This window comes from Papaver somniferum, chromosome 5 (genome assembly GCF_003573695.1).
Source record: "Papaver somniferum cultivar HN1 chromosome 5, ASM357369v1, whole genome shotgun sequence".
Taxonomy (NCBI): domain Eukaryota; kingdom Viridiplantae; phylum Streptophyta; class Magnoliopsida; order Ranunculales; family Papaveraceae; genus Papaver; species Papaver somniferum.
Window position 1 is genome coordinate 21,791,509 of NC_039362.1, and position 11,774 is coordinate 21,803,282.

The 11,774-nt window shown below is 35.8% G+C and overlaps 1 protein-coding gene across 3 annotated transcripts; it reads left to right on the forward strand.

Moving 5' to 3' along the window:
- The first annotated feature begins 688 nt into the window (after positions 1–688).
- LOC113281139 lies at positions 689–4,398 on the forward strand. 3 transcript variants are annotated; one of them, XM_026529799.1, is made up of 4 exons: positions 689–2,062; positions 2,880–3,186; positions 3,758–3,898; positions 4,086–4,398. In XM_026529799.1, exon 1 carries the CDS (start codon positions 1,052–1,054, stop codon positions 1,997–1,999), a length of 948 nt encoding a protein of 315 aa, XP_026385584.1. In that variant the 5' UTR covers positions 689–1,051; the 3' UTR covers positions 2,000–2,062; positions 2,880–3,186; positions 3,758–3,898; positions 4,086–4,398. The 3 variants fall into 3 exon arrangements, with proteins under 3 accessions (XP_026385584.1, XP_026385582.1, XP_026385583.1); XM_026529797.1 differs by having other exon boundaries at positions 689–3,186; XM_026529798.1 differs by having other exon boundaries at positions 689–3,186; positions 4,068–4,311.
- Positions 4,399–11,774: the final 7,376 nt, after the last annotated feature.

An 11,774-nucleotide genomic window follows, 5' to 3' on the forward strand; every position in this document is an offset into this window, starting at 1 on the left:
CGAACCAAAAATGCGCCAAGGGGGCCAGGTAGTTGCAAGCTACTAATTAATGCAAACCCATTAGCAATCTGAGAAATGATTTGTGGTTGAAAAAGAAGAACTTTTCCTTACGATTTCAGTAATTGATGATCATAAACTATAAGTATACGCACTAAGGTGGCATGCCATGGATAACTGCCGTAGCTCCTACGCTCATAAGAATGTCTTTGTTTGCGTCTCTGATTATGTTTGTGCTTTTCATTTCTCCAAGTATGATGATGGTGCAGTGAATCACAACACATTAACCGTGGGTGCAACATTTTTGAACTCGTAGTGAGGTTAAAAAACATACGATACCTAGTCCTGTCTTATCAATGCCAGAGAGACGAAAACTACTCAGAAGACTCGATGATATCGAATCATACTTAACTTTTTCTTTAACCCAATCTTAAGTAACTTAATGCATGTGATTATGTCAGGTAAAGAAGAAATCTTTATCATTTTTACGTACCTAATTATCAATACTTATTGAGTCTTAAATACTCCTTCACTAATCTCACCATCAATAATCAACTTTTTTTTTTTTTTTTTTTCTGATAATAATATTTCTAAGCCGTCTATTTCTGTATTTTAAAAGTCAATAAATAATGTCTTTTCACATTATTTTAAAAGTCAGTTTTTAACTTTTTCTTTTGTCTCATGATTTGTCTTGGCTTATCTTAACAAGCAAAAATCCACTGAAAAATGGTCTAAGTTTGACAACAGAAGAAATTCAGCAGTAAAATTCAGTCAAGAATTATTTTGTCTTTTTTCTTCCAAATACATCTTTACAGACCCCCCCACCATGCACATTCCAGGATTCTTTCATTAAGTAAGACCAGCTCTTGTTTGATTCCTGAGTCTAAGAAGGAAGACAAAACCAAGAACCCACTTTGAGAAGCAAATTTCTGAAGCAGTTAAGAAATGGGTTCTTAGAATTTATCCTCGGTTTGATAAATTCAGGTAAGCTTCACAAACCCCATTTTCTTCCATTTTATTTTCTGCAAATTCTGATTTCTGGGGGTGTTAAAAGATGAGGGATTTTCCATCTTGTTTCGGTGAAAATGGAGTTCAAATTATAGACTCTTCTTCATCTAGCACTACTACTTGTAAAGCTGCACAAAATTTGGTTACATGTATTTATCAGAGTACATTACAAGGAATGTCATGTTTGATAAACATAACATGGAGTAAGAATTTGATGGGTCAAGTTCTTAGTGTTGGAATTGATGATTCTACTACTAATCATTGTCTATGCAAAGTTGATATAAAACCATGGTTATTCTCTAAAAGGAAAGGGTGTAAAACATTAGAATTAGCTAATAAGAAGAGTAAAGTTGATATATATTGGGATCTTTCTTTGGCTAAATTTGGATCTGGACCTGAACCACTCGAAGGATTCTATGTAGCTATTGTGTTTGATAAAGAAATGGTTCTTTTACTTGGGAATTTGACTAATGAGGCTTATAAAAAGGCTAACTTGGAACCAAATAGCTCTTTTAATGGGATTGTTATCGCAAAAAGGGAACATATTTTTGGGAAGAAAGTTTATTGTACTAAGGCTCAGTTTTTCGATAATGGATTAATCCATGATCTCATAATTGAGTGTGATACTGTTGGCCTTAGAGAACCTTGTCTCGTCATTCAGGTTGATAGTAAAACTGTGATGCAAGTGAAGAGACTAAGATGGAAATTTAGAGGGAACCAAACAATTTTAGTTGATGGGATCCATGTAGAGGTGTTTTGGGATGTTCATAGTTGGCTGTTTGGTGCAGTAGGAAATGCAGTTTTCATGTTCCAGACTTGCTTAGCGGCTGAGAAGTCATGGGCTACTAATAATACCTCTACCGACTCCTCATTCAAAAGAAATACTTCGTCTGACTCATCTGCTACACCGTGGTCCTGCTCTGAGACTTTTAGAGAATCACAATTGCAAGGTCTTGGTTTTTCGTTAGTATTATATGCTTGGAAGCACGAGTAAGGTTATGTTTCCTCAGCCAAGTGATGATATATATGGGTAGAATTACACTGAAAAAGATTACATGTAAGTTGCTTCATGTGTTTTTATTCCGTTCTGGAAATTTTCTTTTCAAATTAATTTGATTTGTTTCTATGATAAGAAATGTCTTGTTTCTGTTCATTTATTTGGTATATTAGTCGTTTCTATGGAAAAACTCATGTGGGTGTTGGTGTATGATTTGGAAAGTATGTAAAATGGCATACTTTTAGCTATTCATTGCATTCTGGTCTTCTTTACCTACTTAATGAGCATGTGCTGCATTCTACAACAATCTAATAGTCTTTATTGGGTCAAGGGGTCGAACAAAGGGGGCATAGTCTAATATACTTGCTTGATATTAACATTGTTTAGGATAGAGCAAACGACACTGTGGATGCCTCTGTAGTAGAGTGGTAAAGTCATTAGGTGTCGATACCACAACTCGAAACTCGTCCATACCCTATTTTACCTATCAAAGAGAAAAAAAAGAAGAGATAGTGCAACTATACTGTGGCAGGTTTTAAGTTCATCTTTGCTGCAGGAATTTTATAGGTGTAAAGAGCAGATTTCTTGTTGTGTTTAATCTATTAATATTGTGAATTAGATGGACATATATTGAAGTTGGTATTACACAAACAGGTGGTCTGAATGAATATGTGCTGCTTTATGTGGTTTTTAAATTTACATTCGTATGTAGAAAATGATTTGCATGTCTTTTCCTTCTTTCTCAAGTACTTTTCTCTGTCATCTTTTTCCTCTAAGAGCTCAGGAATTACTTGATGTTTGCTGAAACAATTTTGTAATACGGGTGTTTTTATTTATTATGATATACTCATACCCTTTTGAGGGATTTCCTGTTTAGTTTGTTCTGTGAAAGAAAGAATTATCGTATGAACAATTTTCCGAAGCAGCATCTAGAAGTTTCAGCTCTCTCGCCAAATGTTCAGAGTTCAAGAATTGTAGTTCTTCCTTCTAACAGCATTATCAGTTCAGTTTCTAGCGATCAAGTTTCGACAGCCTATGAAGGTGCTGAGTTTGAGATAAGCAAACATGACATGAATCAAAATGTGTCCAAGTCAAGATACTGTGCCGAGAATTCTTCAAGTTTAGCTCGTTTCAGCTTTCAAACGGATGACTCCAACAAATGGGAACAAGTAACCCCAGATTTGGTATGAAAATTTCTTTTTCCATATTTTTTAACCAACAATAATAAATTTGGAGTTTCTTTCTTGCCTCTTTATCTAGCATTTCAGACCAATTTCCATATTAACAACTTTGCCGTGGCGGAACCAGACATTTGGTATAGCCCGGGCTTGAGCATTTTTTTAGCCCTGGCTTAACCCTAATATCTACACACAAACTAGAACTCAATACAAATTAGGCTATCAAAATATGGACTTATGTCTTCTTTAGGGGTGGCTTCATCCAGGAGAAGCCTGGCTGTAGTTCCACCCTTGAACTTTGATCACAAACTTTATCTCGATTTTGAGTTATGAGCAGTGAGCTCCAGCAACTGCCACACTTTAATCAGTTAGTGATTGAGATGTACCAGAACCTTTTTCTATTTAGGAAGGATATAAGTGCAGGTTAACAGAGACCTCTATGACTTAAGATCACCATGTGAACGCCATTTCTGACATGTCCAACGACACTTGAATCTAACTAAAATATGACCTCAAAATTTTCCCACATTGATTAATATGTTTTATTGGTTTGATCTTCTTTTGTTTATTCATCAAGTATCGGAGCTTACCAAACATACCGCAGTTTAGGTTGGCAAGGGCTTGTTCATTGTTAAAGTTCCTCCAGACAGATGAAGGACTATTATGGTTCTCCAACACATTGCGCAGTTAACTCAGCAGATCTCCGTATAAATAATAGGTATGAAATCCTGAATTTGGGAAAACTAGCTCGGCACACTCAATTAAGGATTGCCTTTGTTTTAGATGGATATAATTTAGTTAGTTTTTTCTTGAATCTTGGCAAAATGGTTGCGTATATATAGAACTCCCAGTATTAATATCATACAATTACAAATAAACCTCTGCAGTTTTCTTCTGTACTTCAGAGCTAGAGAGTGAGCAAGAAGAAGAAAACAAGAAGAAGAAAAAAAGAAGAGAGAGATGGCAAGAGCAAATATGATGGGCTGGGCAATGTTGCTGGTTGTGGTGATGGCTTTGTATGTGGGTAAAGTTGTGTCGATGATGGTTTTTTAGCAAGGGCAAAACTTGTAAAATTGCATCTGAACCTGCATCAAAGACAAATCTATAATATATATGCTAGGGCTTCACCCAGCTGAACTCTCAGTATTCAATATATGTTTATAAATATGTGTGAGAACTCTCAGTATTCAATATATGTTTATAAATATGTGTGAATCTTTGGCCCGCCGTCGGAATTATAGATTCGTACTTCTGCATTATATTTTGCAAGAGAATTGAAAATGCATATCCAGCTGATGGATATATTGGCCTTGTAGCTTTCTTATGATGCCTGCAAGATTTCAGAGCTTCACTCGGCTGAATTCTCATTATTTTATGTACGGCCATACATATTGTCATGTATTAATCAGTGTATATTGATGGTACAAATTATAAATATTCAAAATGAGCTACTATGCCATTTTGAATAAAAGTACTATTAGAAGCACACTATTTAGTACGAAGTTACATTTAACATCACTTCGAGTCGCAGAATTTCCACATCTGAATTCCTTGAATATGCTATAGATAATATAAATAAAGTGCCATGCCAAATAGCCAAGATAAGTTGCTAAATCAACATGATCAACGTACTGGGACAACATGCGCCACGTCCCATAACCAAGCCAACATGGCCAACATCCCACACCCATGCCAACATGGGTTGCATCCCATATCCAGGACAACATGGTCGGCGACTTAGGCCAACATCCCACACCCATGCCAACATGGTCTGCATCCTATAGCCAGGCCAACTTGGTTGCGTACCATAGCCAGGCCAACATGGCCAACATCCATAGCCAGTCCAACTTGGCCGGTGTCCCAAGCCATCATAAGCCGACTCGCGCAACGACTTGGCTAGCTCCCACCTTGGCTGTCCCATGCCACATTGGCTAGCTACCATCAATGGATGGTGGCCAACGCCACCAAAGATCCCAAGACAATGTTGGATAGCGTCCAGTTCCACCAAACATCCCAAGCCACCTTGGGTAACGTTCCAAGTCACCTTGGCTAACTTCCAAAGTCACATTGGCCAACTTGGTCGCGCGTCCCTGGTCGTGGCAATACTACATTTTCATGAGTCTGCAAATAATGCCATCTTACAGCAAACTTCTTATTAGTCACACATAACCTTTGATCTGAGTTATCTCTTAAAGCTACGTCACTTCTACAAGGTCTGGCTAGCTTAGGCTGATTACTCAGTCAAATACATCGTGGAAACCTGGACAAGACAAGAGACAGTTCATGACTCTACTAATTTCTACGAGAAATCAAAACATGTTACACAGAGGGATTAAACATGGGGTTGTCTTCTGGCGGTTACAACAACATGGGCGTGATAACACCCCAAGGATAGTGGGCGGTTACATCATTACCCCCATAATCCCATTACTCCATCTCTCCACTACCTCCACTGCTGTTAGAGCACTGTTCGGTCGAACCCGCAAGTGTTGTTATCTCAAGCTTTTTTGTCAAGTTTAGTTTCCAAAACTATAAGTCTTGTTTTATAGTCCACATATAGATAAGTCTCGGATTAGGATAGAAAGTGTAGTTGAGCATTAGACTTCACGGCGTTCATCGATTGAAGACGCAGAACTACTAAGGGGATCTTGCGGAACTTCATCAACAAAAGGTATGTGGAGTGATAAACACGAAAGTGCGACGCATTTTCACCCATAAATACATTAGCTGGGACTCATTTTATCACTAATAAACTTGTTTTAAGTCTTTTCAAGGAAATAAGCTCTTTTGGAAAAATAGATCGAAAAAAGTGTTAAAAGCATCCAGAGGAACTGATAAAGGCATCCATCATTTCATATACGGTCACCCAACTTGTTAAAGACATCCAACAAATGAACAAATGGATAAAGGCACCCTCTTCTTCTTCATTTGAAACAGATTCACATAATTTATGGGAGATCTCAAAGATTTAAGGCAAAGATATCTTGTTACCTATTATACAAGAAGTTTTCATATCTTGAAGTTAAAAGAGATAATATATTGATGAGTTTGTTTTTATTAAAAAGGAGAAAGAAAATTTGTGGTTTTATTTATAAATAAAAAATAATAATATCCCCATGATTTTATTCCAGCAAATAGAGGAAGATGTGTGATAATGGAGAAAGAAATTATTCCTGAGATATCTTTCATCAAAAAGAAGATCTGGTGGAGTTATGGAAGAATATTTTGAAAAGATGTTTGAGTAATGGGTTGTTGTGTATAAATAGGGTGCTAATAGGACCAAACAGGAAAAAAAAGAGGGGGGAGTTTTGGTAGAGAAAAATTGTTGCGTTTAATTTTTCTTCATTTTCACCATTGTAAACACCATTTGAGCTATTAATTATATTTTTTGAGTGTGTTTTCATCATGAGAAGCTAAACCCCAACACTGGGTCGACGGAGGAAGCCGGACTTCATACATGGGTGAATTTGTTTTATTTTCTATTTGACTTAAGCACTTATTTTAAATTGATTGATGATTCGAAAAAATTAGTTATTATTTTATTAGATGGGTCATGCTTGCTTAGATGTTTGATGTCCCATGCTTACGATTTATAACTAATGTTTGGAGAATCTACCTTGGAAAGAATAAGAGTCGATGTTGTTTTATTTGTCGAGCGATAATTGTTTGAGAATGAATAATTGAACCTATTGATGAGTTTGGCCGAATTCTAGACCCAGTAACTCTCTATTTTATTCCTATAAAATTAATCTTAACAAGTCTTAGAGTTCGAATCCTATTTACTAAAAATACAACGACAATCAAAAATATTATCATTTTGGCGCTGCCGACGCGGATTTGTTTTTAGATTAATTTTTTAGGTTTATTAATTTTTATTTTGTACTGTATTTTCATTTCATTTTAGATTTTTTTTCCTTTTTATGCCTTTCTTTTTGTATTTCTTTTCAGGGACTTTTTGAGAATGATTACTTCTTCTGAGGAGACGTCACCTACGATGACGCTGGCGAAATATATGCGTAGGAAGTCAAATTATCAGGAAACCTCATCTGAGATGACGCTTGCTGAATATATGCGTAGGAAATGGTATGGAGTTTCTACTCTACATGAGGTAAGTGAAGAATCTCCTCTAGAGATATATGAGAAGTATTACAAACACACACCGCCTAGTTTGGAACAAAGATTGAGAGTTCTTGAATGTCAAAGATTATTTGCTGCTGATGATGAATCTGGTAGTGACTCTCTGTTCCAAACAGAACATATAGATGACCTTGTGGATGATTATGTGGATGATTTGCCTAATTCCATAGATGAATCTACCTCACAAGATCATTCACCCGACTTAGAGGTTGTTTCTAGACCCCTAGACTTCCAAAAGTTGCCTAATTTAGGGTTAGAATTGTGTGCTTCTAAAGTATTGTTGGATTACTTTACATCTAAGTACTCAGAGGACTTGCCTATTCCTGATATCGTGCATGAATCAATTGATAGTTCCCCAGTCTCAATAGAATCCCCATATTTTTTTCTTTACGCACTTCCTTGTGCAGTAAAAACTTGGTTTAGGGGTAAATCTTGGTTTTTGACAGTTTCAATGTCACCATATTTTCATAGCATAATTGTGAAGCTGTCGTTTGTAAATATTGTATTTTGGGTTGATCCCCAAATTTTCAGACTGTTAATTTTTGGGGATTCTTTTTGTATATTCCAGTAGGTGTACTTTTATCTTATTTATTTTTATATTTTGTTTACTTTTTCCATTATGAATTTCCATCTTAAGTTTTACGTTGGATGACTCAATTACATTGAGGACAATGTAATGTTTAAGTGTGGGGGAGTGGTTAACTTTTTACTTTAGTGTTTCAGGAGTTTCATTGCAAATATGATCAGCTGCTGAGCGGGTCTATTGAAGGTTAACTTTTTACTTTAGTGTTTCAGGAGTTTCATTGCAAATCATGATCAGCTGTTGAGCGGGTCTATTGAAGGTTTGTAGGTAGTTTATGACCAGCTGTTGAGCGGGTATAAAAATAATTAAAAAAAATTGTAGTTGTTAAGGTTATGACCAGCTGTGTAGCGGATCTTTTCTTTTTTCTTGCACATTATGACCAGTTGTGTAGCGGGTCTCTTTCTCTCTATCTTATTATATGACCAGCCGTGTAGCGGGTCTTTCCATTTTTTCTTACATGTTATGGCCAGCTGTGTAGCGGGTCTTTAAAAAGAAAAATTATGACCAGCTGTGTAGCGGGTCTCTCTCTCTATCTTATTATATGACCAGCTGTGTAGCGGGTCAATTTTTCTGTTTTGCTCGAGGACTAGCAAAATGCAAGTGTGGGGGAATTTGATAAGCACGACAGTGCGACGCATTTTCACCCATAAATACATTAGCTGGGACTCATTTTATCACTAATAAACTTGTTCTAAGTCTTTTCAAGGAAATAAGCTCTTTTGGAAAAATAGATCGAAAAAAGCGTTAAAAGCAGCCAGAGGAACTGATAAAGGCACCCATCATTTCAGATACGGTCACCCAACTTGTTAAAGACACCCAACAAATGAACAAATGGATAGAGGCACCCTCTTCTTCTTCATTTGAAACAGATTCACATAATTTATGGGAGATCTCAAAGATTTAAGGCAAAGATATCTTGGTGCCTATTATACAAGAAGTTTTCATATCTTGAAGTTAAAAGAGATAATATATTGATGAGTTTGTTTTTATTGAAAAGGAGAAAGAAAATTTGTGGTTTTATTTATAAATAAAAAATAATAATATCCCCAGGATTTTATTCCAGCAAATAGAGGAAGATGTGTGATAATGGAGAAAGAAATTATTCCTGAGATATCTTTCATCAAAAAGAAGATCTGGTGGAGTTATGGAAGAATATTTTGAAAAGATGTTTGAGTAATGGGTTGTTGTGTATAAATAGGGTGCTAATAGGACCAAACAGGAAAAAAAAAGAGGGGGGAGTTTTGGTAGAACAAAATTGTTGCGTTTAATTTTTCTTCATTTTCACCATTGTAAACACCATTTGAGCTATTAATTATATTTTTTGAGTGTGTTTTCATCATGAGAAGCAAAACCCCAACACTGGGTCGACGGAGGAAGCCAGACTTCATACATGGGTGAATTTGTTTTATTTTCTATTTGACTTTTGCACTTATTTTAAATTGATTTATGATTCGAAAAAATTAGTTATTATTTTATTAGATGGGTCATACTGGCTTAGATGTTTGATGTCCCATGCTTACGATTTATAACTAATGTTTGGAGAATCTACCTTGGCAAGAATAAGAGTCGGTGTTGTTTTATTTGTCGAGCGATAATTGTTTGAGAATGAATAATTGAACCTATTGATATGAGTTTGGCCGAATCCTAGACCTAGTAACTCTCTATTTTATTCCTATAAAATTAATCTTAACAAATCTTAGAGTTCGAATCCTATTTACTAAAAATACAACGACAATCAAAAATATTATCATGGAGACCTGAACTCATCTATCACTCAAAAGTCTATCTACTCTATCTCCTATTTGAGACAAAGGTCGTATAGCTATATAGACTTCGATTATACACATTTGATATTTCGAGCTGAGTTTACTCGCTTATATATTTCTCGAAATATGTGTTGGTAAGCTTTCGCTTTAACCAGGTTCATCTTATATTCTTGACGAAAGTCAAAAGCTGATCATGTGAAAATCGACTTGTAACATCTTACGTGATTTGTGTGAGACAGTCATTTGATGTAGACTCGGAATATTTTGTATTGATCATTCGATCACTTGAAAATTGCTTTGAAGCTAATAGTTTGTGTGAGACAGGTATTGTCGTCTTCTAAGAATGTTTCAATGGTTGAAATGAGAGTTTAGAACAATTAACCATGATTGGATGTAGAAAAGTATGCGTACTTATATGCTAACTGTTGCAAGTTATTACAAGTCTGGGAACCATATTATGCATACCCGTATGCGTACTGGTTGGTTAATGAAAGTACGAGAACTTAGAATGCATACATGTATGCGTACTGGCGTGAGTTTCAAGTTCCGAAAATTCGACTGAGTTTGGAAGGTATGCGTACCCGTTTGCTTACTGGCAAACCCAAACTTAGTTCGGCCACTTAGGTATGCGTACCCATTTGCATACTTGAGTAGGTTATGTTCTAAAATCGGTTTGTTCATGAACTAATACATTTATATATTAAGGAATGCAATCTTTTGAAAACCGTGGCTACAATGTTCATGAATTGATTCAAGTAAATCAAAATCGATTTTTCTTCAATTTTGTCTTATATACTTCTATGAGAATATAAACAATTGAACAACTCTAGAACTAGTTTTATTTGAGTCATTTGAACTAGTTATGGTTAAGATGAATAAGGTTGATATGAAAGTGTTCATATGGCTAACTTCGGTTAACTATTGTTGAGCCAACAAAGGTGTACATGTTTAGGTATGGTTACTTATATCTAAATGAAGTCACTTTTCATTTGTATGTAACAAGCTAAGTTCGATCTAAAAGTTGAAAGATTTTAGCATGAGTCTAATCAGGTTTTAATCTAATGGTGAATATTAAATCATTTGTTACCAAGGTAGCGTTCATTGCAAACCATGATTTGAAGATTATATAAGGGAGAACTCTCGAAACTGGGAAACCTAATCCCCACACCTCCTGTGTGATACTAGTTGCGACTAGAGTCAATTCTATTTAATCCTTAAGTTTTTCCCAAAACCCTGTAGGTTAACGACTTAAAGACTTCATTGGGATTGTGAAGACAGACCCAACTATTTTCTCTGCAATTGCATGTTCTGATCTTGCTTTTTTCTATCGTGATTGAGTACTATCTTCTCTAAGATTTGCTCGAGATTTAATCTCCGATAGGCAAGATAAAAAGTAGTTACCAACATTTTCGTCTCATCGTTTGTGATTCCACAATATCTTGTTTCGCTACCATACGATTAAGGTCATTGTGAGGTGATTGATATTACTAGGCTATTCTTTGGGAATATAAGCCTGGTGTATCAATTGGTTCATGTTCACCTTGATTTATCAAAAGACGGAACAAAACTCTTAGGTATTTCTATGGGAAACAGATTTATCTATTCAATAGACTTTTCTGTGTGAGACAAATTGGTTTATCAAGTCTTCGACTTTGGGTCGTATCAACTCTTTGTTGTGGGTGAGATCAACTAAGGGAATCAAGTGCGCAAATTCCTGCTGGGATTCAGAGGCGTAAGGAACGCGACTGTACTTTGATCAGTGTGAGATTGTTTAGGGCTCAACTACATTCCATTCCGAAGTTAACTTGGAGTAGGCTAGTGTATGTAGCGTCTTAATACAGTGTGGTGTTCAAATCTGGACTAGGTCCCGGGTTTTTTTTGCATTTGCGGTTTCCTCGTTAACCAAATTTCTGGTGTCTGTGTTATTTCTTTTCCGCATTATATTTTTTATATAATTGAAATATCACAGGTTGTACGTAAGTTCAATCAATTGTGAATCCAACCTTTGGTTGTTGATTAAATTGATTGATACTTGGATATTGGTTTTTGATACCGTCCAAGTTATTTCTTATATTCAATCGGGCTCTCAAATTCCTATTTGTTTGGTT